General features: G+C 41.0%; 1 protein-coding gene across 2 annotated transcripts in view; it reads right to left on the bottom strand.

Annotated features, from left to right (window-relative positions):
- The window catches only part of PCSK5 (proprotein convertase subtilisin/kexin type 5), a 260,305-nt gene that overhangs the window by 201,333 nt on the left and 30,999 nt on the right, over window positions 1–27,973 (bottom strand). For both annotated transcript variants that reach the window (XM_075136217.1, XM_075136218.1), the window contains exon 3: window positions 4,033–4,146. In XM_075136217.1, coding sequence (XP_074992318.1) covers window positions 4,033–4,146 — 114 coding nt within the window. The remainder of the gene's footprint in view (window positions 1–4,032; window positions 4,147–27,973) is intronic.

Here is a 27,973-nt window from a genome sequence, read left to right as displayed (position 1 = left end):
TAGTCTAACAATGGTTTGTTAAAAAATAAACGTTTAAATTAATTTCTTGCAGTTACATTCTATTTTTAAAAATATGCAATGGAGCCCAGCATCACAGCAGAGCTAGATTACAGCTGCAGAAAGCTGTGCTTGTATGCCTGTGTGATTCCAGTTTCAGCTGATCACTAAGAAGCTCTTCTGAAGTGGAGAGCAAAAAGAAATGGTCAGCAAGGAGAGCCTTGTGACTGAAGATTATTAAAGTCGAAGTTAGTTATACTAACCACATCTTTGCATATATTTTTCATTTTTTTGTATTTACCTTCTCTAGGTTTTATGACCATTTTTCCATGCAGGCAAGATGAGGAAACTCATTAAACCAACTGGCAGGTACAGTGAAATTGGTTAGGCACAAAGTCCCCTCAGTCACTCCAAAGACACTGTTTGTTGTTATTACAAGTTAAGTAAAACAGTTTCAGACAGCAGTAGGGCTCCAGGGTTGACTTCGACCTCTTTCAGTTATGCAAACTGATTGTATATGGTTCATTCAGTTATTGACAAACAGGCTACTCTGTCAACATCAATGAAAGAGAAGAAATTTATTAGATATAACATGATGATACAAAGATAGCTGAGCTCTGGGGATGGCATATGGGAGTTACTTCTCTCCTGACTCAAAATTTGGAAAGGAATGTTAACTAGGGACCTTCTTTTCCTTTTATTTTATTTTATTTTATCAGTTCATTCTGAGCTAGCTGGACCCAGTTCTTAGGTCAGTTTTGAATAATACTTGAAGAAGTGAAGTTTCACATGTTACTTAATCTATTAAAATATTCTATTCTACTCTTAAGCACAGATGCCTCAGGATTCAGTTGGGTTTTTTCCAACTTTCCTTGCTTTCAGGAAGGGAAGTCAGAAGAAAATCGCCTTTTCCTTGTTATTAGAAAGCATGAGAAGCTGTAATTTCTCAATAGATAATCCCCTGGTAATGAAAAGTACAGGTACACTTGTTCAGGTGATCAGTGGCTCTGGAAGCTTCTGCTTCCACAGAACCACAAGGTGGTAAATAACTATATTCCTAATCTCTCTACTCTTTCTAGGAATGTGTTTAGAGTAAATGGAGAAAAATAGAGTGATTAAAAAAAGACCTTTTAATTTGTTCAAGAATAGTTCTTGAGAGAAACCTTTAAACTTTGTGACGGCCCAAAAGAGAAAGAAGGCCTGAATCCCCCTCGTAACTTCTTGCCAGGGATATCACATAAACAAAAATGTATTATTTCTAGCCCAGACAATTAAAATTACGAGGGGTGGTACTTGTGAAGAAAAAGCCAGGGGAGAAAAAACATCAATCAGATATTGTTTAACAAAGTCTTCAAATAAAAGGACTTGTGTCAACAAATCTGAACTACATTTACGGCCCTGTTAGAGATTATGCCAGTTCAACGGCCAAAGGTATCAATCTTAACCCACAACGAAGTTACTTATTAATCAAAACACAAACCTGTACATGATAATATTTTATTACTTTCTCAATAACACATCTGCAGCCAGCAATCTAAAAACCTCTTTCTGACATAGCAATGACTGAAACCATTAACTAACCTCAAATTCCTTTTTTCCCTTCAACTTAAAAAGGTAAATAAGATTAACAAAAGTAGCTATGGTTACAATCACAAATACAGTCATATGAGGATATCTGGTAATGACCCAAATCAGTCCTGAAGTCAACCCATTCACATATTTTTAGCTATTCTCTCTGCTGAAATAGTGTACTCGCTAATACTTTACTGATCGCTCTCAACAAAATGTCAACAAACCACTACCATTAAAGATACTGCAAATACACAGACTTATTCAGTGGAGGTAAAAGCAATCAGTCAAGAACAGCCCATTCTCAGAGGGTCTGCAAGTGAGGACTTTCTTCCACAGGTATAGAAATGACAATATTCTGAAAGTTGTACAAGACAAACAGTAAAGTCCGTTTGCTGCCCTAAAGCACGTTTCGTATTAGACTGGCAATTGTGGGGCAGTTGTGAAGCAGTGCGGCTAGGCAACACCAGTGATTTGTAAGTAGGAGACTGCTACCTACCTGAACAAAATGAGAGGCAACTGACATAAGCAACTATTATCAGTTAAAAAACACCCCACTAATCTGGTTCCACCAAAAAGCTATGGTGGCACTAAAAGCCTTGTATGCAAATCTAGGAGCACAAAGGAAAAATTACATATGCTACCCTACATCATATATAGTGGGCTTTTGCTTGACTACTATTGTTCTCCTGAAATTTGGGCTCCCTCTTTTTAGTCTAACACAGAGCTGAAAGTCTATAGCAATAACAGCAGACTACCTAAAGGTAAATCACTGTTATTTTCTAGTTTCAATTAAAAATGCTGAAATAAAATTTTTAAAAAATGAGGACAGAACACAATATCACAATCTACAACCATTTATTGGAATCTGTCTGTCACCTTATGCACATATTTATAGGATAAATATATTTAGAGGAGACAGACAAGTATACACATTTCAATAAAGTGGGAAAAAGACCTGCCATGATCTCATGACCCAAAATAATACAGCTTTCACAAACAACTGGGAAGAACTACATTTTGGTTAAAAGCTGTTTTCAAAGCGGACAAGAAACTGCTAAAGAAACCCCTTAGCTACATCAATCCAGTACTGCAATAAAACATGAATGAAATAGATTTCTACTGTATGAGGAGAGTTACTGCCTGAAAGACATAGATCTCTAATAGTTCAGAAAAAATAATATGGAACAATTTTTTCATCAGAAAAGAAGAGTCAGTAGTACAGTTCTTTAATAAAAATAAGAGGAATTTTGAAAGTAAAGTTATTATTTAGCCTCTCATTAAAATACAAGAATTCAGGAAATCGAATAGCAAAGCTACTAGACTTTCTGACCAATGACATGCTCATATGATACATATGTGAAGATAAGTACTTCTGACTGAGTTTACTAACAGCAACTGTTTACTGTTGGTTACAAATTACCTATGACATTTTTTGTTTTTCAATGTATGCAACAATGAATTACAAGCCAGAATGAAATTAATTAAGACTTTAAAATATTTTCAAAGCTGTGTTAGGACAATCTTGTTCATTCACCTGAAATACTAACTTAATGCTTTGAAAGTAACAAAATACTGAAAGGACAGTATCTACTTACAGGAAAATTATCTTATATATTGTTGCCAGAAGGGCATACTCTCCTCCCTATCTGAAGCAATTCAATCTATCAAGTATAACGCCTTCTGAGTGTCTTACTGTCAGCAACATAGGTGACGTAGTGAGAAAACAACACGTAGAGATTTAGAACTACATCAACAGCACAGCAGAGAAAGAAAGCAAGTCTCATATCAGCCAAAATGGAGACATGTCGGCTGGAGTCAACTGCCTACTAAATACAACTTTTCATTTGCACCTTCCTGAGCACAATGAGGATATTTTTAAAAACACTGTGAATACAGAATTTTCACTCCAGGCTTTAACTGTGACTACTGGGCCAAAGAAAAAAAAAAAATTGCTCAGAAAACATGCAACTCATGTCAGACAGGAAACAGCAAAACCAATCCTTTTATTTCAACAACGCAATTGTTCATTTCTAAAAAGAGTGTGATTATAACACTGAGCAGTCAGTGTTCGCCGCTCTGTTCTGTTTCAGGACACAAGACATTTATATCACATTGACGTTGGAGACAGTGAATTAGGCACATTGAAAACAAGTGGTTTCACTGTTCTCACAGATTGTGGCTAAGTTCCTTGCCTTCTCATTGCTGGAAGTTTATCCTCTAATAAGGATAAGAATTCTTGCAATAGGAAGCATTCATGAATGAATGCATTAATAAATGTTTCCTATTGCAGGGCCCACCAGCAATTCTTTATAATACTTGTAAGGAGTTTACAGACCTTCATTAGTTACCTAAAAACCCCAAATTTGCTTTTTCTGAACATAATATTCTGCCCCTTTTCAAAATATCACAGCAGACCACTAAACACTAGCATGAAACAGAGCCAATGACCCTGTATGTACTCACCATGTACCACATGCTTGGCCACTTGGGATCATTGAAATAAGTGGATTGGGTACCACCAGGTTTATAATCCCTCTTTATCCTTCTTTTAACCACCTGCTGTTGTATCCACTCCACCTGCCAACCAGAAAAACATATGGTAAGTGTTAGGGTTCCATGGAGATTATCAAGAAATGTGTGAAATCTTGGGAAGTTTCCCATTACCATAGTCCAAGACATACTTCATGTCAAAGAGTTCTTTTTGGCAGTGGGAATGCACAGCTCACCTGGGCATACTGTTCACTAAGGAATCTGTCCAATTTAGTTAGTGCTACAAATCTCCGTGAACAATTACTTAAATCTCCTGCTAGAAGGACTTCATTGGCTATCATCCTTTAAATGCCATTATTTTATTATTTTTCATTATTAGACTATTGCTTCTTTCAAATTTATAAAACCAGCTACTTTTACAAAACATTACAGTCTATTACAATGAGAAATTAATTAATTTTCTGACAGGGTGGTGGTGGGGTTTGTTTTGGTTTCTTTTTTTATTTTTCATTTAAGTCTGTTCCTGAAAACAGAAACATTCAGAAAAATATTCAAACATCTTGCTTAACCAATATCTAAATCACCACTTGAAGTCAAAAAACAAAATTAAACTGTATTTTTAGCAAGGTGACTCTTTGTCAAGATTCTCTCAGCCAGGCACCCTGGAACTTTATTTTATACTTTCTCCCCAGGGAGAAACAGATGGGGTACTGAGCAACAGGTCAAATTACAATAACAACAAAAAAAAAGAGCTTGAAACAGGAAAATAAATACAAGGGTTAAAATTCTAATTCTGAAAGTTATATTCTTGTCTGTCTGACACCTCTTCAAAGATTCATGACACATCCAGAAAGGGTGACACCAAAAGTGACATCAACCTTAAAGCAGACAGGACTCTGCAGTCATTTGTGCATTAGCTATTCTAAACGGGAGCTAGTTTCTATAAATGTAAATAATATAAACTATCCACAGAGAAACCCAAGTTATATTTACACACATCTAGCTTCCTGACAGCTCATATTTCTGCTGAATTGTTTCATGGGATATAACTATAAAAATTCAATTCATGTCTCCCCAGGAAAGACAGCCATTTCCTACCAGCAGCCAACTCTGCACCTTTTATTTGTGCTGTTTATGAATATCTGTGTATGCACACAAACATACAAATATACAAAAGAAGTTTACTTTCAGGTCACGTATTTCTTTGTCACTTGTCAGAGATGGTATTAATGTTTTCCGTTCACAGGCTAATTTCTCTACTGTGCATCCACAATTCAGCTTCAAATCCTTAGACAGATATAGGTCCATTGACATTAACAGAAACTTTGCTTGAGATCCATACCACGTCTACCTCTGCCACCTCTATCATACCACTCTGGCCTCTGCTTCTCAGTCAGATGAAAATACAGGAAGACATCCCTGAATTCGGCATGAGAGGATTCCTATGACATTCCTTATAGAGTTTGGCAAGGCTTCATGGTTTTCTTTATAAAGAAGAAATGAATTTTTCCCCTTCCCAAGAATTAACTTCAGGGTCAAGAGTATTCTTCTAGAGGAGAAATTATGCAGTTTAAGAATACAGACTACCAGGTGGTGTTCACTCTGAACTCCATTTCTCTGTTAAATCTTCTAGTAACAATCATAGATACCTTTCTGCTTCTAAGAGATTGAGAAATTGGATAGTGTGCCTTTCTCTCCTGGCTACTGTGCTCCTCCTTCAGCTCAGGCTGAAATCTATCTTGGTGGACACCCTCTTGAGAAGCCAAGAGCTGACTACCCCCTTCAGATCTTACATGATCCAGAGGTCCTTTCAGCAGCAGCAGACAGCTAATCAATCTTAGGCGCCACTTGATGTAACAAAGTGGAGGCCTGTAAGATGCACAGAGCATATCTGGGCAAAGGCCAATGGAGGGTGAGCCAAAAGACTTTGGTAAGCACTAAGCTTTACAGCTGCTTTAAAGTGGGATCAAGAACCCTCTTAACTAGACCTCTCCTCCATGAAAAAGTCTAACTGACTTGAAATGAACCCTAGTTCCTTGTCACCTGCTGCTAACAGAATCATAGAATCAGAGAATCATTAAGGTTGGAAAAGACCTCTAAGATCATCGAGTCCAACCATCAACCCAACACCACAGTGCCCACTAAACCATGTCCCTAAGCACCTCATCTACATGTCTTTTAAATACACCAGGAGATGGTGACTCCACCACTTCCCTGGGCAGCCTGTTCCAAGGCCTGATCACTCTTTCAGTGAAGAAATTTTTCCTAATGTCCAATCTAAACCTCCCTTGGCGCAACTTGAGGCCATTTCCTCTCGTCCTATTGCTGGTTACTTGGGAGAAGAGACCAACACCCACCTCGCTACAACCTCCTTTCAGGTAGTTGTAGAGCGCGATGAGGTCTCCCCTCAGCCTCCTCTTCTCCAGGCTAAACAACCCCAGTTCCCTCAGCCGCTCCTCATAAGACTTGTGCTCCAGGCCCTTCACCAGCTTCGTTGCCCTTCTCTGGACACGCTCCAGCACCTCCATGTCCTCCTTGTAGTGAGGGGCCCAAAACTGAACACAGTATTCGAGGGGCGGCCTCACCAGTGCCGAGTACAGGGGCACAGTCACCTCCCTGCTCCTGCTGGCCACACTATTTCTGATACAGGCCAGGATGCACTGGCCTTCTTGGCCACTTGGGCACACTGCCGGCTCATGTTCAGCCGGCTGTCAATCAGCACCCCCAGGTCCTTTTCCTCCAGGCAGCTTTCCAGCCACTCTTGCCCAAGCCTGTAGCATTGCATGGGGTTGTTGTGACCCAAGTGCAGGACCCGGCACTTGGCCTTATTGAACCTCGTACAGTTGGCCTCGGCCCATCGATCCAGCCTGTCCAGGTCCCTCTGCAGAGCCTTCCTACCCTCCAGCAGATCAACACTCCCACCCAACTTGGTGTCGTCTGCAAACTTACTGAGGGAGCACTCGATCCCCTCATCCAGATCATTGATAAAGATATTGAACAGGACCAGCCCGAGTACTGAGCCCTGGTGAACACCGCTCGTGACCGGCCGCCATCTGGATTTAACTCCGTTGACCACAACTCTCTGGGCTCGGCCGTCCAGCCAGTTTTTTACCCAGCGAGGAGCGTACCTGTCTAAGTCGTGAGCCACCAGCTTCTCTAGGAGAATGCTGTGGGAGACAGTGTCAAAGGCTTTACTGAAGTGCAGGTAGACCACATCCACTGCCTTTCCCTCATCCACGAGGCGGGTCACCTGGTCATAGAAGGAGATCAGGTTGGTCAGGCAGGACCTGCCTTCCATGAACACGTGCTGGCTGGGCCTGATCCCCTGGTTGTCCTGCACATGGCTTGTGAGTGCCCTCAAAACGAACTGCTCCATAATCTTCCCCGGCACCGAGGTCAGGCTGACCGGCCTGTAGTTCCCCGGATCCTCCTTCTGGCCCTTCTTGTAGATGGGCGTCACATTGGCAAGCCTCCAGTCATCCGAGACCTCCCCTGTTAACCAGGACTGCTGGCAAATGATGGAGAGTGGCTTGGCCAGCCCCTCCGCCAGCTCCCTCAGTACCCTCGGGTGGATCCCATCCGGCCCCATAGACTTGTGAGGTTCCAGGTGGCATAGCAGGTCGTTAACTGCTTCCTCTTGGATTATGGGGGGGTTTATCCTGCTCGCCATCCCTGTCTTCCAGCTCAGTGGGTTGAATACCTTGAGGATAACTGCTCTGACTATTAAAGACTGAGGCAAAGAAGGCATTAAGTACCTCAGCCTTATCCTCGTCCTTGGTGGCAACGTTCACCCCCGTATCCAATATAGGATGGAGATTCTCCTTGGCTCTCTTTTTGTTCTTAATATATTTGTAAAAACATTTTTTGTTATGTCTTATGACAGTGGCCAGATTGAGTTCTAGCTGGGCTTTTGCCTTTCTAATTTTCTCTCTGCATGACCTAATGAGATCCCTGTACTCTTCTTGAGTTGCCTGCCCCTTCTTCCAAAAGTGGTAAACTCTCCTTTTTTTCCTGAGTCCCAGCAAAAGCTCCCTGTTCAGCCAGGCCGGTCATCTTCCCTGCCAGTTCTTCTTACGGCACATAGGGACAGCCTGCTCCTGCGCCTTTAAGACTTCCTTCTTGAAGAACGTCCAGCCTTCCTGCACTCCTTTGCCCTTCAGGACTGTCTGCCAAGGGACCCTCTCGACCAGTGTCCTGAACAGGCCAAAGTCCGCCCTCCGGAAGTCCATGGTAGCGGTTTTGCTGGCCCTCTTCCTTACTTCACCAAGAATCGAGAATTCTATCATTTCATGGTCACTGAGCCCAAGACAGCCTCCCACCACCACATGTCCCACCAGTCCTTCTCTATTTGTAAACAGCAGATTAAGCAAGGCACCTCCCCTGGTAGGCTCACTTACCAGCTGTGTCAGGAAGTTATCTTCCACACACTAGACTGTTTCCTCTCTGCCGTGTTGTATTTCCAGCAGTCGTCCGGTAAGTTGAAGTCCCCCATGAGAACAAGGGCTAGCGACTGTAAGACTTTTGCCAGCCACTTGTAGAATGCTTCATCTGCCCCTTCATCCTGGTTAAGAGGTCTATAACAGACTCCCAGTAGGATATCTGCCTTGTTGGCCTTCCCCCTCATCCTTACCCACAAGCACTCGACCTTGTCATCACAGTTGTTGAGCTCTAGACAATCGAAACACTCCCTAACATACTGAGCCACCCCACTGCCTCTCCTTCCTTGCCTGTCTGTTCTGAAGAGCTTATAGCCATCCATTGCAGCACTCCAATCATGAGAATCATCCCACCATGTTTCTGTCAACGACTAAGTCATAGCTACCCCGCTGCACAATGGCTTCCAGGTCCTTCTGTTTGCTGCCCATGCTGCATGCATTGGTGTAGATGCACTTGAGCTGGGCTATCGATTCCACCTGCAACATTGGCATGTCACGCCTAGGTTCATTTCTAGTGAGCTTGGTTTTATCCCCTTCCCCCTGCAAACCTAGTTTAAAGCCCTCTCGATGAGCCCCGTCAACTCATGAGCGAGAATCCTTTTCCCCCTGTGACACAGCTGAACTCCATCTGTTGCCAGCAGGCCCGGTGCCGTGTAAACCTCCCCATGATGAAAAAAGCCAAGATTCCACCGATGGCACCAGCCTCTGAGGCACGTGTTAATCAGGTGTGTTTTTCTGTTCCTTCCTTTCCTGCCACTGAAGGGATTGAGGAGAACACTGCCTGTGCTCCTGATCCTTCAACCAATTGCCCCAGTGCCCTGAAGTCCCTTTTGATCGCTTTTGGACTTCTCTCCGCAACCTCATCACTGCCAACCCCTATAACCAATAGCGGGTAATAGAGGGCTGTACCAGACCAAGGAGTTTCCTGGTAATGTCTCTAACCCAGGCCTCAGGGAGGCAGCAGAATTCCCTGTGGGATGGGTCGGCATATTGGGCCCTCTGTCCCCCTCAGATGGGAATTGCCTACAACAATTACCCTCAACATATGCTTTCTTTCCCAGACCCTCACAACAGAAGCTTGTTTTTCTTCAAAGTTTCTTTCCTTGCAGGTAGCCCAGACCTCCCAACACATCTGAAGCCAACTGAGAGGCATCCTATGTACCATTTGATCTCTGATTCCGCAGCTGCCTGGATTGCTAGAGATCATGGACCTCTCTTCTCCTATTACTAGTATTTAGCAAACAATAACAAAAAAGCTTCAACAGGTCTGAATAAGCAACCATGGTTTTCAGGGTTTATACAGATCCACCTTCCAAGCCTTATTATGAGATTTGGGTCTCAGTGCTAGAAACATTTTCAACTGAGTGAGGTGTCTCAGGCTTCTATGCTGCAAGAGTATTTACTGTCATCTTGACTCATTCTTAGCTGCTGGAATTAATCACATGAGCATGTTACCATGTCAAGAAAGTTGTTTAAGTCAACAAATGTCAACACTGCACAGGCCAAGAGCACACCATGCCATGCATGGTAAATGATTATGAAAACTCATTCATATCTTGAGTCTGCAGGGAGGGGTTACAAATGCCTACCACCAACACAATCCCAGGATCTCATAGTGTTGTAAAAGTGTCCACAAAGAAAACAACGAGATAGACTCAGCAGAAGAGGATTAAATTTTCTATCACTGCTACCTCTGATTTAGATGCATGACCATTAATGGAAGAAGGTAGTCACCAACACTACTATTGCCTAGAGAAGCTGTAAATCAGAGGCCCAGGGCATCTAATTTGGCATTAGGGACTCCTGTGCATTAAGGCTTCTGTAAGAACTACCACTGGCAACTGTGAGAAGTTTTTGAAAAACACTTTTCTTTTGTAAATGGAGCCAGAGGAGTATAAAATATTCCAGGAGCCTGCGCAACACATAAGTTTAAGCAGAACTTCAACAACCTAATATCATTTCTATATGGATAAATGAAAGGGTTTTTCCTGATGAGAAAAATTGCAAAACTCTTTACTGTTCACTGTGAAAATATGTTGTCTCCATTTATTTACTGCTTATTCAGCTGCAAATATCTGCTGACAGTTAAAAAGATTGAAACATAAAGGCAGCATAGTATTTGTGGAGACTGATACATGCATACATTGATACCTCAAAAAAATACCAAATTAATTCCTTTTCTCTCTGTTTCCTTTATTCCAGACAACATTATCGAGAACATTTATCAGACAGTTCTTTAGTCCAAGCAATCATTAACACTGTCTCACTGCACAGTTCCAGTTTATTGGAACAATAATTTAACACAGAAAGAATTTTGTATATAGTGGGCATTTATGTACATGCATATATTTGTAGAAGAGCTTATATCAACTGAGTTAATCTGCAAGCCTGTAGTATAGCAGGGGGTTAGATTTTAGTGAGGTATGGATAAATATTTTTCTGTATCTTACCCACTGCCTTTCAACAAAAAAAGTAAGCGACTGTACTTCAGATTATGTATCTGTTGCAGGGCCTGCCCCTATTACACGCTGGATGTTGTCCATAATTCCTATTTCCTCAACTCCTAGCAAAGTTAGGGAAAACATGTGAAAGAGTAATTTTGCAGAAGGGCTGTGCTGCTTGCATGATCAGACCCAAAGCCAGAAAAAGAAACATAACTTCTTGTCTTCCCATAAGACCTAATGACAATTTTATGTATGCATAAAATTACTATAAGTAAAATAGCCATTTGATTTCATACAAATACAGAATGGGGTAAAAGTCATGTTTGCCTGAGTATGCATATGGGAAGATAGTGCAGGTAGATCTCTAATGATGGAATAGAATAGAATAGAATTAGAATAGAATAGAATAGAATAGAATAGAATAGAATAGAATAGAATAGAATAGAATAGAATAGAATAGAGTATTTCAGTTGGAAGGGACCTACAATGATCATCTGGTTCAACTGTCTAACCAATTCAGGGCTGACCAAGTTAAAGCATGTTATTAAGGGCATTGTCCAAATGCCTCTTAAACACTGACAGGCTTGGGGCATCGACCACCTCTCTAGGAAGCCTGGTCCAGTGTTTGACCACCCTCTCGGTAAAGAAGTGCTTCCTAATGTCCAGTCTAAACCTCCCCTGGCGCAGCTTTGAGCCATTCCCACATGTCCTGTCACTGGATCGCAGGGAGAAGAGATCAGCACCTCCCTCTCCACTTCCCCTCCTCAGGAAGCTGCAGAGAGCAATGAGGTCACCCCTCTGCCTCCTTTTCTCCAAACTAGAGAAAAACTGATGTAAAACATTAGGACTCAAATATCCACATCAGTGAAAGGGGGAAGTCAAAATGACCATTCCCAGTCAGTGACTGGGCACTGCTATGAGGGAGACTGTGCAGGGTGCTAGACAGAGTAACCTCAAACATCACAAGATGCCTGATCACAGTCCTGATTATAGCCTTATCTGGAAGATTTTTAGGAAACACCTGATGTTGAGATCTGCTTACTAATAGTTTTTATTCTGAGAATGTACTGATACAGCCATCTAGGATATAATTAAAAACATCACAGGAAGACTATTTTCTCATCTGAGAAGTCAGTGCATAAAATTTGGTTTACAGAAAGTATCATTGCTATATAAATAGAATAGCTTACTCCACTGAACCATAGGGTTTGGGGTTTTTCTTTAACAAGTGAACAGAAAAACCTGCCAGTAGTCTTCAGTTTAAGTTAAATTGTACAATCACTGGGTTATATTAATGAACACAACGTCAAGACTCAGCAGTTATTTTAGTATTCTGACATATATTTCCTTTGAGTATTTTATGGATATTCATCCACATGTCACTGTCAAATGCCTGGTATTTCTTGGATTTGTTTGATTCTGTATGAAAAGAGCTCATTTGTGTAAAAATATTTTCTTTTAAAAAGTGTCCACAGTTTCTAACCCAAAGGCCTTGAAGGAAAATCTCTGGAGTAATTGATTATACAGATTCCCGTTTCTTACCAAAAGGAGACTCTATGCAAACAATGAGGTGCATTTTAACATTTCCATAAAGTCACACTTACTGAGGGGGAACAGTGCACATTTTCCCATTGACTTCAGCTTCAAAAGTTCCATTTCCTGAATGTCTAGAAATCAAAGCCAAGCCAGATTGGAGACCAAACTATTTTAAAAAAATCATCATTTCCAGTCTCCTCACTTCAGCACTCACAGGGTTGTTCTGTGCACGATGCAGCTCTTCTTCACAGACCTGCATGGAACAGTGCTATGGCATAAAAGCTGCTCTGAGCTAATTCAAGCATACCACTCTTTTATTCTCTTTAAGTGCTAAAAATTATAATGAAATGTTATCTCTGTGTGAAACAAAACTACTTTCCACCATTTTTACTCATTGATTCAACAGAATTCTTGGAAAAGGAGCCCCATGTAATTATGCTGCAGTAAGACCTCCTCCAGTGTAATAAACTGTGGAAAAAAAAAGTTTGAAAAATGGAAAAAAAATTAACATGTTGAAAAAAATAATCCACCAATTTATCAAAGCAGTGTGATGTTTAACATACAAACACTAGACACTCCTGTGAAAGAGTACTTCTTGAAACATATCATGAGAGGGTCTGCTTGAATAAATATCTTCAAATTGATTAAAAATGTGTCAAGTCCAGTATGTGAAAATGCCATTATGATAAACCAGAAGTTACAGGCAAGCTGAAGGTGTAATCCTTTCCATTTTGAGGAAAGCATGCATGGGGAAAAAAACCACTCTAACTCTGAAGTAGGTTATACATTTCGTACCAGAATCTATGATTTTTATGTTGCAGAATTAAACATGAAGGTGTGGGTCTTCAGTCTGTGATGACGAGTTGCTGAAGGCGCCACTCCCAAATGTAATCATGGCTTTATCCCTTGTACTGCCATCATTCACCTCAATCTGTCCTACGCCTGTAAGAAGAAATCAGAAATTCCTGCTCAGATAACAAGGAAGCAGGTGCCACAGGAACACTATAGATTAAAGAGAAAAAGAGAGAGAAAACTCAGACAGGGGACATGGAAAGTATCGCCAAGCAAGCAGTGGATCTGTATGGAGCCAGGATGGATGAGCAAAAGGGGCAACACTCACCATGTGGAAGGCTGGCACTGGACAGCACTGCAGCACTTTTACTTGGAGTTTGTCTACAGAGGAATTGCTCTGGGCGAGCATCCTCCCTCCCTGTGGGGCGGTCCACGCTGCACCTGGCACACTTCATTCTTCACTTACCTAAAGACCCTCAACGTTCACATGTACATGAGTTCTGACAGACCCGCCTGGAAAAGGACAAGAGTGAGGCTGGCACTCCCAGAGACAGAACATGAGACTGTGCTTGGTCCAGAGCAGGCCATCAGAGAAAAATTGTTCTTACAGTTCCTACTCTAGAGGGAAGGGAAGCCATCTAGAAGGACCTTGACAGGCTAGAGAGGTGGACCTGTGCAAACCGCATGAAGATCAACGAGGCCAAGTGTAAGGTCCTGCACCTGGGTCGGGGCAATCCCAAACAGGGATACAGCCTGGGCGATGAGTGGATTGAGAGCAGCCAAGCAGAGAAGGACTTGGGGGTATTGGTGGATGAAAAACTGAATATGACCTGGCTATGTGCGCTCGCAGCCCAGAAAGCCAACCGTATCCTGGGCTGCATCAAAAGAAGTGTGGCTAGCACATTGAAGGAGGTGATTCTCCCCCTCTACTCCGCTCTCGTGAAACCCCACCAGGACTACTGTGTTCAGTTCTGGGGCCCCCAGCATAAGAAAGACAAGGACCTGCTTGAGCGTGTCCAGAGGAGGGTCACAAAGATGATCAGGGGGCTGGAGCACCTCCCCTGTGAGGACAGGCCGAGCGAGCTGGGGTTGTTTAGCCAAGAGAAGAGAAGGCTCTGGGGGAGACTTTATAGCAGCCTTCCAGTACTTAAAGGGGGCCTACAGGAAAGATGGGGAGGGACTCTTTATCAGGGAGTGCAGTGATAGCACGAGGAGTAATGATTTTAAACTAAAAGAAAGTAGATTTAGATTAGATATTAGGAAGAAATTCTTTACTGTGAGGGTGGTGAGGCACTGGAACAGGTTATCCAGAGAAGCTGTGGATGCCCCCTCCCTGGAATTGTTCAAGGCCAGATTGGATGAGGCTTTGAGCAACCTGATCTAGTGGAAGGTATCTCTGCCCATGGCAGGGGGCGTTGAAAATGGATGATCTTTAAGTTCCTTCCAACCCCAACCATTCTATGATTCTATGATTCTAACAAAAACAGTATGTACCTTTGTTGTCCCGACATTAAATTTTCTGTGACACAAGCACTATTTAAGCATATCAATTGACAACACTCTCTTTTTGCATTTCACATTGTAATGAAAACAGAAAGTCAATAAATTTAGGATTAAAGTGCGTAGGAGGATATGCCAGTATCCAAGGGCCATACCCTGGTTACTGAACAACTGAGACCGAAGCCATTACTCAGGAATGCAGGAGGGGTGACTAAGACTGTTGGCACACCACCTGTTGTCCATGTGCAGAGTCACAAAAGTGAGACTCCGAAAGTTGGACTACTCAGCTTAAGCAGAATTTTGTGGGTTTTTAAAATTATAATTAAACACCAGGCTATTTTCCTAACCTATCGTATTCTCTGACTCACAGTAGCAGCAGCCAGTTTGCACCATAAAAACAGATGAAGACAGTTGGCTAAAGTGGCTGTTGACATAGGTCAAGAGCATGGAAAATTATTGCAGATACCATTTCACAAACTGTAGGGGTCTAAACTTGGATAAGAAGTCAATGAATCCAGCAGCGCTAAATGATGCATTCTTGCTGATTGACAAAATGCTTCTTCAGCAAGGGTCAATGGCAATCTACAATCAAAGCAGTTGTCATAATTGTGCTACACATTCTGAAAAAAGCAAGATAAAAAAAGAAACAGATGTTAGGACAGGCTGGGGAGAGAAAAGAAAAGCAGAGGAGGAAAGAAGGCAGCAAAGAATGCTTGAAATTACCACTTAAGCCCAAAGAAACACATCTTGCACAACAGCAGGGCAGGCTACCGCAGTCTCATCCATGGAACAAAGCTGAAATTCAATGCACATTTTTCCACCTTATAGCCACAGAAAAGTCAGTCGGTCCTGATATGAATTAAGTGGTTTCCACCTACTTGACACATACAAGTAATCCATTGTAGCACTACAGCCATACTTCCACATCCATGAGGTACAAGTTGTGCATTTTAACATATCTGAAACACCCTTTGCCTTTCTTCTTCCCACCCTTCCCACCCCCAGAGCTCAGAGCTCTTCACAAATACCAAAACGTATCAGCCTACAACTGTGCATGGCAGCAAACTCTTCTTCCTGCTTTAGGAGCAAGACTGTAGAGGAATAACTTGGGAAGAGAAAAGGGCACAGTCCGGCTAGCAGTGGAGATGCACAGTCTCTGTCCCAAGGCAGTTTATTAGCAGCCAGAGCTGCTAGGAAGGACAAGCACCACACTGAAATTCTGGAGAAGCTCAGCGTGTCTGCTGTTGGCCAGGACTCATGTCCCACTGGAAAAGCAGGGAACAAGGAAAGGCAAAAAGACCCCCATTTGCTCTCCTTGGGAAGTCTTCACAGGTTTTCTGTTCATAGGTGCGACTGTAGCAACTGCTGAGTGAACGTGGCCACGGCCTCTGCCCAACCTCCCTTCTTGCGCGCTGTACCAGAGCAGACCACAGAGCAGTTCAAAATTACAGGATGAAAATCACACAGCAGCTTTGTGGCAGAGCTGAGAACAAGTTCCAGGGAGCCTGGGCTCCTGCCTAGTGGCTTCCAGCAGCACCAGCCCCAGCTGTCATAGGCAAAGCGTGTCTCAAGCAGTTGGGGATTTTTCCCTTCCTCAGATCTGAAGCGCCCTAACCAGCTTAGATGCTCTGCTTCAGTTTCTAAAATAACTCAGCCTTGGAAAAGTGAGGAAAAACCTTTGCTGCACTGGCTTAAAAGCAAGGTATGTTTATACAAGCTACTTCATCATTTATAGCCACAGGTCATACAACTCATCTAACAACTCGAGAGCTACAAGGCAACACAATTTAAAAGAAGACCTCTAATTGATAGGTCTGCTTGGTACAGTACCTAAAGCTCTGCTTACACATTACATACAACATTAGTCTATCTAGTGTTGGGACAGTATAATCAATTTCAATACACCATGAGGATTAGTATTAATATCGCTCCAAATGCAAACGGATATGTCATAACTCCATCTAATTTAGGCCTAAAATTGCATCTTCTCAATAGGCTGATGCTAAATCCAGTATTCACTAGGGGATAAAACTTTAAGCTCTCTAAACTTAATTAGCTCTGGAGTCTAACATCTGGGCAGCTGAAATATCTTGGGTTTTATTACTATATTACTGTAGCAATGATGATATATGTTAAAAAAACCTGTAGAAATTTCTGATGGATTTTTTTCTTTCCTTAGGCTAGTCCTACAACTCTTGTCATAAATCATTTAAGTTCTTCAGACATCTGCACGTGCTAATTTAAGATGGCCTTAAATCATTTGCTAAATGACTTCTTAGGAAGTCAAATCTATCCCACGGGGTCAAATTCAAATGTCAAAAATACCAGTGTAATTCCAAAGGTGTTGATTCAAGGGATTGCCATGGCTTCTTTTGCCGTAGATATCCACAGCAGTTCAGCAAATCCCCTGAGAATTAGTGAGACAGTAAAAGTATTCCATAATTAAGTGATACATAATATCCAACAGTGGTATACTGGTCTTGCCAAAGCAAATACTTTGCCCGAGTAGTGTCTTCACTGACCAAAAATCCCTTGAAATTGTCCTCATACGATATTGTTGCTCTCTACAAAGGAAGAAACTATCACCTACTACTCAGTGTATTTCCAGCACTTTTGCTTAATGATGGTTTGTCAACAAGGAAATCTTTGACATAAATCTGCCATGGAAAAATTCAGTCACAAAGCATATACTAAATATCACATCAAGCAGTTTTCTCATCAGAGTACTTTAAACCACAGGAAAAGTTGATCCCATTTGGGTTTTTTTTGATTGCGTCTGTATCGCTACTGTTTACTATATCCCTAATCATAAGAAAAGGATCAATTATTTTTTTCCAAACCTACCCTGTTTATATCATATACTCAGAAGTACGTATTTAAATTCAGAATTGAGCCAAAAATGCTTATATCAAGCTTCAGTTTTAGAGTTTTGAAATATTAAAAATAATTGGGTTTTGGTCTTTATGGAAGTTATCAGTGGCATATTTTACACCACCCCATTTCACTAGTTCTTTGGCATTTCAGATGCCTTTGTAACACAGCTTGATAAATACTCCTATTTCTTTCACGGCCAGCATGCTTGTCTCTGATCTATCACTTCAAATCAAGAGAGGGGAATCATTAGCATTGTCTCCTCTGGCACAAGCTCTAGTGAAAAAAAAAAACCAACACCACCCAAACAAAAACAGAAAAGGGAAACATCCTGTGTCCTTTTAAGTCATTGCTGGCTTAATCTCTCTTTTCCGCGGCCTGTGACCCAAGCTCCAGCATACTTCTTTCTGTCCTGAATTCCAGTCTTGCAGCTATCAGTGAAGTTTGCTGCTATTAAAATATTGATTGCTGCAGCTATTAAACATCATCATCACCACCATCTGAAATAATTTGCAAAGAGCTACCTGTGAAAGACACATACTGCCAGCCTGAGGAAACATTGCAGTCCAACCCCCCAGGCAAATGAGAAAGGAGTGAAGTTTCTTTTCCTATATTCAGTAGGCTGAAGAAAAGCAAATGTTTTTTCAACTGAAGTACTATTCCCACATCTCACGAATTGCTGACAGTGCTTCCAGCGAGGCGGCATCTCTCAATCTCTGCAAGTCAGACCACATAAAAGCTGGAGTGATGCTTGATGAATGAACCTGCTGGTTACTGCTTTTATTTATTTTACTGGCTGAAACAAGGGCAACATCTCAGCTTTGCAACTCCTGGATGGTCCCTGTGCACATTCTGGCATTAAAAATGTGCCAAGAACAGTCACTTAGTTATGGACTCATTTCTCTGTACTCATAATTCACAATACTTGTCATATTATAAATTGAGAAAAAGAAAATAAAGAGCATGATTTCCATGGCTGTCATTTATGGGTGTGCTGGTTTTGGCTGGGATAGAGTTAATTTTCTTCATAGAATGTTTTCAATTTGTGCTGAAAACAGTGTTGATAACACAGGGATGTTTTCATTACTGCTAAGCAGTGCTTACACAGAGTCAAGGCCTTTTCTGCTTCTCACACCACCCCACCAGCAAGTAGGCTGGGGGTGCAGAAGACATTAGTAGGGGACACGGCTGGGACAGCTGACCCCAACTGACCAAAGGAAGATCCCATACCATATGACGTCATGCTCAGCATATAAAGCTGGAGGAAGAAGAAGGAAGCGGGGGATGTTTGGAGTGACGGCGTTTGTCTTCCCAAGTAACCGTTACACGTGATGGAGCCCTGCTTTCCTGGCGATGGCTGAACACCTGCCTGCCGATGGAAGTAGTGAACGAACTCCTTGTTTTGCTTTGCTTTCGCAGGCGGCTTTTGCTTTCCCTGTTAAACTGTCTTTACCTCAACCCACGAGTTTTCTCACTTTTACTCTTCTGATTCTTCCCCCCATGCCACCGAGGTGGGGGGAGAGTGAGCGAGCGGCTGTGTGGGGCTTAGTTGCTGGCTGGGGTTAAACCACGACAACGGGTAGACTTTTCAGTTGCATACACTAAAGCTTTTTGGTCTCCAATCAGACCACTTATGTGAGGTGTGGTCTCTACAGTCTTGCCAAGATTTCTGTTATCTATGTTTATGTTATTCGATAGCAATCCTTATGAGCTATTTCTACTTTGTCTTCTGTTGAGATAAAAGGACTTTAAAATGGCCTAATATAAATGTGATTCTTAATATGATTACAGGCTATGAATACTCTTTTTTCTTCTGACCAAGACACTCTTCAAACTCTTCTGAAGTATACAAACATAAGCTTTGTTTGATATAATGTGCTTGGGATGTCCTACAGAATATGTCTGCTCTTGCCAGGGAAGACATTTCAGAAGCTTCAAAAAATGTAATGGCTTTCATAAACTTTCCTATCAGTACTATTACTATATCTCTAATCATCCATCCAGTTTCTTTACCTGCTGAGAGGAGGGACTGAAAGACAAAACTGGACTCTGGTGGATTAACAACACATGTATTATCATCAGACAACAACTTAAAACCACCTGACTGCATTTCTACTATTTGCCAGGACAGTCTGAAAGTCACAAGAGATAGTAAGAAATCTCAGTCTCTCACAAAGGTGACAGTATTAAATTACCTAAATGCCTTCTTCAAACGACCTCATTGGAGTGTATTTGGGCTCATAAAATGACAAGCAAGTTTACCATACATCTGCACTGAGCAGGGTTGCAAATCTCACTGCTAGCTTCCTGCATGCAAGGCAAGGGAAGCATGTTGACACAGCAAGGACCCAGAAAAGAAGCCCAAAAATGATGAAAAGAAGAGAAAAACAGATCCACAAGGAGGTGGTTCTAGAAGGTGTTCCTAGCTGAGGAAAGGGAAGTTTATGGGCATATAGGTCACAGTGTCCAAACACATATGCAGATCACCAAACTGCTATAGAGGAGTATTCTTCAAACTCACAGTTATAGCAATGTGAAATGGCTAGAAGTTGAAGCTAGATAACCTCAGATAAAGCAAACATAGAACATCTTAAAAACTGGAAACTCTCCATTGCTGGCAGTGTTTTAATTAAAATTGGAAGAGTTCTAAAAGCTATGCTCTGCTTCAAATAGAAATTTATTCTGGTGAGCCATATGACATCTGGTCAAACATGGTTTGACTGGAAGACCACAATGTTTCCTTTTGGTCTTACAGGCTATGAGTCTATTGGCAACTGTATTTTGTAGAAATAGTTTCTTAGGAACACCCTGGAAAACAGAAAACTGTTTAGAATTCAGAAATTCTAGTTATATTATACGATCACACAAAGTTGCTATAACAGCTACTGATGAAATAGTGGATTGACTCTGAGTTTGGTAAACATACTTAAAAAGAAATTTTTTATTTGGATCCTTTACAAAAGCAAAGACAAACCGATATTCTGGCCTTTATATTTATTTAGAACTTCAGCGTCAATGGGAGTGACAGCATTTACTCCCCCTCAAAAAAGGGGAAAAAATAATGTCAAACAATAATTTAGGTTAAACACAGCTTATGTAAGCAACAGTCAACACACCGATGGATATGACTGCTTTAAGTGGATTATATGGACAGGATTTAGAATGAGTGTTTTATTTTACTAAGATGTTGCTTGTATTCATAAAATGCTCTGTGTGACACCAAGAGAAATACACTTCCACAGAATAAAATACATAGTACTTGCTGTGCGTTTGCCATTTGCAGAAGTTTTTATTCAACTGTCAGCATTGTCCCCATTTCACAGGTAGGGTGGCAGAAGCATGAAGGAGCAAAATAGTATGACAAAGGCCACACACATTCAAGCAGCACAGCTCTGAACAGGGCATAGCTGCTTGGCACCTCCTCTGAGCCATTAAAAGTCACAGCTCGCAGGATGGTGAGGATCTGCTAGAGTGAAACAGATCTGCCAAGGAAAATGAGCGGCTTTCCAGTGACATTGACTTTTTTAAATGATCCTAAAAGAAAGGAGGTTGTTACCCACAAAAAGCTGGGCCAGGGAGGACATTCTTTTGCTTTGTTTTGGGGAGGGACATCTTTCCAGCTCCCTGTCCCTGCCTTTAATTACCTGTTAATAATGCTAGATATGACAAATTACCTATGCGTATCATGATTTCTTGCTGTTGACCATTTAGAATAGCTGGCTGAGATAACAACCACTAGAATTAAACATGATTGTCTTGCCTGTCAGAAGCAGGCAGACAGATGCATAAAAATGTTGACGCATTACATCAGGAACATACGTTGCTACCAGAAAGTTTTCCAAGTGCAAGAGAGGGGAAAAAAAACCCCAAACAACCTTTAATCCATTTTTCTATGAATATCCTGCACTATAACCAATATCATCAGTATCAGATGAAGCTGGATTCCCTCAGGAAATGGTGTGTAGAAGCTGTTCTGTCACATTCCTAGACAGTCTGCTCTGAGATGCTCCTTTCCAAAATGTGGTTTTTTCAATCTCTCTCTCTCTCCCCCTGATATTCTGGCATTTGGCCCTGCAGTATCAGCTTCTTCCAGAATGGTGCATCTTGCCCTCATTCAAAACTAGGATCTCTCCACTTCCTCCTCTTCTGACTCTTTCTGATATCCAGCAGTTTTATAGCCCAGTAGCCAAAACAGCAATTTGCTATCTCTCTGCCAGTAGCAATGCAAACTGACTCTAACGACAGCAAAAGCACATTTAGTATAACACGAGACCATTGCAGCTGTCAGAGTTGCTGTCTTCACTGGCAAGCTCTTAGAACACAGATTAGCAATGAAAGGGCTAATTCTCCTTATCATTTTTTAAACATTTAAGTCACCCTATCATTTTTCACCTATAAACCCACTTTGCTGCTAAAAAACGCAGGACATGTACTGCTTTCCTGGAACTGTAAAGAAACTCAAATGTTATTAACACCTACCGGCATCCCTGGACTAAGGATCACCAAGCACTTTCCTTTATAAACCTCTGCTTTTATATGTTTATAACTGCTATGATGAAATAGTCATCTTACGGGTTTAAATTTCCCACTAGATTTACTTAAAGTGCTTTTGTCATCTTAAGGCTGAGCAAAATCCTTTAGCAGTTCCTGAATTGTGAGAGGAATGTAACACCCTTTTCCTTTTTAGGCTGCAAATGGGTTTTCCTTTTTTTTTAATGTAGCATTTGCACTTACAAAATAAAGCTGCACAAGCCTGTGTGATCTGGCTGCATATGCATTGTATATTCCTCATCAACGGTCTCACTTTGAATGAGGATGAGCACTCCCAGCTTGCATGGGGAAAGCCAATCAGGCAGGTGTGCCATTAAGCAAGAAAGCAACAGCCACGTGTTTAGAAATTCTGACAGAGAGGAGCTTATCCCAGAAATGGAGACATTTTAGAAAGCATTTAGATAACTTAAGGTACACAAGATGAACCTAACGATGCCTAATTAAGTTAGCTACACAGCATGCCGCATATACCTTTTACACTCTCAACAAAAGTGTCTGGGACCTCTACTAGTCCCTGCTCAAATAAATTGCCAGCTGAAGACTCCCATAGCATTCTGCACCATACTGGAGTGCATGCTGCTCAAACCATTTCTCCAACCTTTACCCCTATGGTTGTGATGCTGAAGTATCCTCTGATGATACAATGGATGGACAGACGTTTCTTCCTCCTTGTTTTTGTTATTCATTAATGAATAGTCAACTTCGCAATTATCATATCCTGAAATGTTCTAATACCTAAAGAATATAAGGTAGGAACCAAAACAAATATTCACGACTAATTATCTATATCCTAAGTACTTTTATTTTTTAAAGTAAGACGACAAATGCTAAAGCCAATGTTAAATTTGCAGTTAGGTCTACTAAGACATTTTTCTGAATTTATCCATTGCTGGGATTAGCATTGCAGCTCCAGTAAAGATCTGTCTGCACAAGAAAATTGTGACCACTATAACATATGAACAGATTAGATTTAGGCTTTAAGATACCTAAATATATTTTTTTGTTGAGCTTCCACTAGTGACAGTGAAGGAAAAACATGTACAAAACTCTTTTCCCTAATTTGTCCTCAAATTCAAGAAATTTAAGAGGTATGTTACATTTTGAATCTTAAATCTTAAATTGTGAATGTAGCACCGTCTAACATGCACTTTCAGAAACCCCTGTACAGCAAAAGTATCCCCTAAAGGGAGTTTTCCTCTCCATCACTCCTAAAGAACATTTCTATGTGTTTTTGAAGGTTCCTAAACAAGTTTCTGTAACAAGATCTAGAGTACAGTCACGAATATTGCCACTGATCCTAACCTCTGCTCGACATGTTCACTGGAAAGAGAACGTATTTTAACAGCAGAACACACACGACAACACAAAAGCCAAGGAGTCCCGTTGGCACGAGCCCCAAATTCACCAAGTGCAGAGAGGTCAAAGAACATGATTTTTCAAAGAAAAATCCCCCGTGTTTTTAAATACCTCTAAGCTAAAATCCAACTACAATCCAGCTAATTTTTCGAAGTCTTTAAGACTTATTATGTTCAAGACACATGTTGCTCTGCAAAATCAGAAGGGGTTACTTCTTTTTTTTTTTTTCTCTTGATAGAGTGATTCCCTTGCAAAGCCCCAGGCCATTGCATATATGTAGGGTCTTTGGCTTTTGCCTCTCCAAAACCAGAAGGCTCCAAACACATCAAACCCAAGAGACTGATGCAACCTCTCTCATTTTGAATATTCTTGTCTCAGAACATTCTAGCTACTTCTCTGAGAGATGGCCGAGTCCTTGCCTGCCTCTTTAGAGTCAGCCAACATCTTTCTCATTGACCATGAAGTCTAGAGACCATAATAGCAGCTCTACTGCAATCCCTATAAATTGTCGAGAGCTGGAATGGGATATTTGACAGCTGGTCTGCCACTTGGCTTCTGTGATCTACTGGTCAAGATCTTGACCCAACTCCTTGCCACCCTGGGGTCTTTCAATTTCCCTGCCCATCTCATTACCAGCTCAAGAAAATAATGATATGAAAATAAGAAGAGAATGCAATCCTACTGAATAGTGTCTTTTTCATTCCTCAAACCATTTGCTACACTAATTAGGAAGTAAGCCAGTTAAAACCTCTCGACTAATCTCCAATTCTTGCCCAAAAGTTAACAGTGAGATTGTCATTGCCAAGGAGTTCTGTAAAATGACTTGGCAATCAGAAAATTGGAATGTTCTGAAATCTAATGTTTCTTTTTAATGTACATGCAATTAGCAATATTGAGGGGTCAAAAACCCTTTGAGACAGGTGCTAACAACTGGGATAATTGTGATGAAATGGAAATGTAAGTGTAGGTAATCAAACACAATAATTTATTTCAAGAAACACTTCTGTATTCCCCGACAGTGGATATTTTTCTTTTCTAAAATTACATTACACTGAATTCCTACTGGCCATTTTTCTGCTTCTAGTAGAAAACATCAAATTCCACTAGGAAGCTTCAGTGATTATTTATTGAGGGTTTCTTCAAGTACTAATAGAAAAGTCAGCTGTCTCATGAATATAGAAATAGAATTAGATATTAACAAAGCTTTTATTCTTCCCAAATAAACCTCAGTCCCCTTAGTGTTACAATTCACTAAATATTTCTACCTGTTGTAGATAAATGAAATTACCCTTATATGACAAAATTTGCTGACTGAAGAACCATTACCTCCTGTTACAGCAGCACTGGATTTGGCCAGTACCGTACAAGGGGAAGGCCACATATATTCACATGATACTGTCTGAACATGCTCTGGATTAAGCCTTTCATCTTTAGGTTATGGTCACCCAAGGCTCAGCTTTGAGCTGGTTTTGCATCATCCACAAACCAAACACTGTTCCATGTGCTGAAAAGGAACACCAAATTTTAGGTTGCTATTCCTCAGAATGATTAGACATTTCGCCCTACCTTCTGAAGTGTTTCAGGTATTGGGTGGGAGCAGACAAGGAAGAAACCTGCCACAAAATGCGGTTGCAATTCCATTCCATTATTGCTCTACTCACTGGGGTTTACCACTGTGGTTTTCCTCTAGGTCTAGGTATATTGTGAACTGCAGTCTAGTCCATACTAGGTCACAAATGAAAATAAGTCTGACACAGCCTTAGCATGGTAAAATTATTCTTGATTCCTGCTGAAGCAACACAGACTTTCCCAGGGATTTTTGCTGATGAAGAATGTGGTTTAAGCTAAAACTAATATACCAGGCACCCCTATAAATACAGATTTCAATCACCGTCAAGCAAACAAAATAGCAACCACCTTGTGCAGGCTTTACAACAACACAATGAGTGAGAACAATACTAATTACAGCAGAATGTAATGTAGTTCTTTGTCAGCGAACAGCAACTTCATATCTTAAAAAGCCCTGAAAAAAGATCCAAGTTGTAGGACTATTTGCTCATGTTTACATAAAACTCTGGAGACAGGTGCTAAAGGGAGATGTTGCTATGCCTCTCACACATTGTGATTCAGTTCATGTTTTAATTCACGCAGCAACAGGCTCCTTGGAAATAGCAAGTCTGGTTCTTGATTTTGACTAAGCTAAAGATGGAAGGATTGCTCATGTAAAAGCTTTTTAAGGCAATTAAATAAAGGGTCCACAGTAGTAAATATTACATTATTTAATAACTAAAACCTCCAGTCAAACTCTGAACATGGAAAACGGCTGCTGTTATTTTGCAGCCAAGTAGAGTAGTACTGATTCTTTGTCCTCTGAGTGCTCATGCAGATTATGGCTACCCAGGCAGACATCAGTAATCCACCTGGTCCCAGTGTTTAACTGTTGTGTTATTCTATTTGGCTAACAAAATCTTCTTGTTCACTAATGAGTTTTAACAACTTAGCACTGCCAGTTTGAAACACAACCTTACCCATAACAACATTCTCATCTGAATTTCTCTAAGTTCTAAGTCCACGATGCTGGCTTTTAAAAGCCTGGGGTTTTAGTACTGTAATAACATTCTTCATTCCTGCTGAATTTTGTGCCCCCTACATTAAATCCAAAGTGTTCGAACCTTTATTGTCTCCTTCCTCAACCTCATACTGCAATCTCGGAACATTTAAATTCATAAATAATTGGAAAACACAACTTGATGACGATCTTAGCACTGACAATGTTAACCCTCCTCTCTATTTGCAATGAACAGTCTGATCCAGAGTGATCGAATATATGTTTCCCAAAGGCACACTCCACAAGTAGTGGCACACTCCTTGCCAAAGCAAGACCATCACCTTGTGGTGAAATCCATCTTTTCCCCTACTCTTTAGACAGCTATCTCCCATATCAATCCAGGATATTGTTTAGCAATATGAACTGGTGTAACTACATAGCAACATGATGAAACATTTACTTGTGGCTCCTACAGCTCTGCTCCTTTCTGCCCTCTCATGAACATCCACAATGTCGTACCAGTAATAAGGACAGGATTCTGGCATTACTCTCCTATCTTCTGAAGATAGCCCAGATTGGTTGGTGCTGTCTCATCAAAGATATACTTCCTAGCATTTTACATGCTGCTACCACCAGTTCTGTTCAGCTTGGTATGGCAAAGGTAAGAATCCCCCCCCATACGGTACTAACACTTTTGTATCACCAGGTCATACAGATCTGATCTCTGTGTGACTAGGTGAGGCTCAGTAAAATGTAAATGTCTGGAGTAATGTTTCCCCAGGTATTCTAATCCTGGAGCAGAGGTGACAAAGGCATGACACTTCTGCAAAATCCTGGTCAGGCAGGGTATCTTGCTGAAATTAGGTAGCTTTACTTCTTATTTCAGTGGAAGTGAGGCTAGAAATCTCTCCATTTCTAAAAGATGAGTGAACCTGACCCATCAACCAGGAGTTCAAACCCCAAATAAACCTAACTGAAATTAACTAAAATTAAAAAAAGATGAGATGTCATCTTAGTTGAGATTAATAAACAAACACTAATGCTGTAAAATGTTTTCCCCATTAGTAAATGTGGTACTTTACAGGCACTTGAATTATTAATTTTACATTTTTGAGCATTGCTATGGGCCACATGTCTTTTTCAGATCTCCATTGTGATGCAAACCACTGGCGACCTCATAAGCAAAATGGAACAAACTTTAGTTCACATGTACCCCAATTTGAATATACTATCAATCTTAAAGCTGCCTTTTATTACCTTAAGAATTGTGTTCTTCTAGGATTATTGCTTTGCCATTTATGTTACTTGATTCTGTGGGATATTTTTCACCATATGAGTCACAAATTTCATTACTACAGCCCTTCACTACGAGCTCTTCATCTCCCGTAATAGTTCAGTATAAAAAGACAGCTTTCTCATCTATATTGTCCATTTAACTTCTATGTATTATTGTCATGCATAGGCACTTCAACTCTGACATTTCATTGGAACTGCAATCTCTTCAGTGATAGAAAAGCTCCACCTGATTTTCCTTAAGCTTTGTATTGATGTAAAGTCTGACTTACAGATTGAGGTTGCAATAATTCTTTCCAATTTTTTCCACTTTGTGATTCTTCATTTCACCACTGTGGCAAACCCAGAGGTGCACCACAGCTCTTTATTCCCACCCTTGGAAGTGCTGTAATAGTCCGATTTCAATAGAGGGCCTACCAGCAATAGACTCAACTAGTTAATAGTTGAATTAGAGCTTCATGATACCTTTCAGCTATGGACTGATTCCATCCGTCTTCCCGCTTCCTTTTCGCTCCTGCTCCCATTGTTTCATGCATTGTAGCGTCACCAAAATAACTTTGCTGAGCAAACTCTATGGAGCTAAAAAA

The sequence above is a fragment of the Calonectris borealis genome, chromosome Z, assembly GCF_964195595.1.
Source record: "Calonectris borealis chromosome Z, bCalBor7.hap1.2, whole genome shotgun sequence".
NCBI lineage: Eukaryota > Metazoa > Chordata > Aves > Procellariiformes > Procellariidae > Calonectris > Calonectris borealis.
This window is presented reverse-complemented; position numbering and strand designations above follow the sequence as displayed.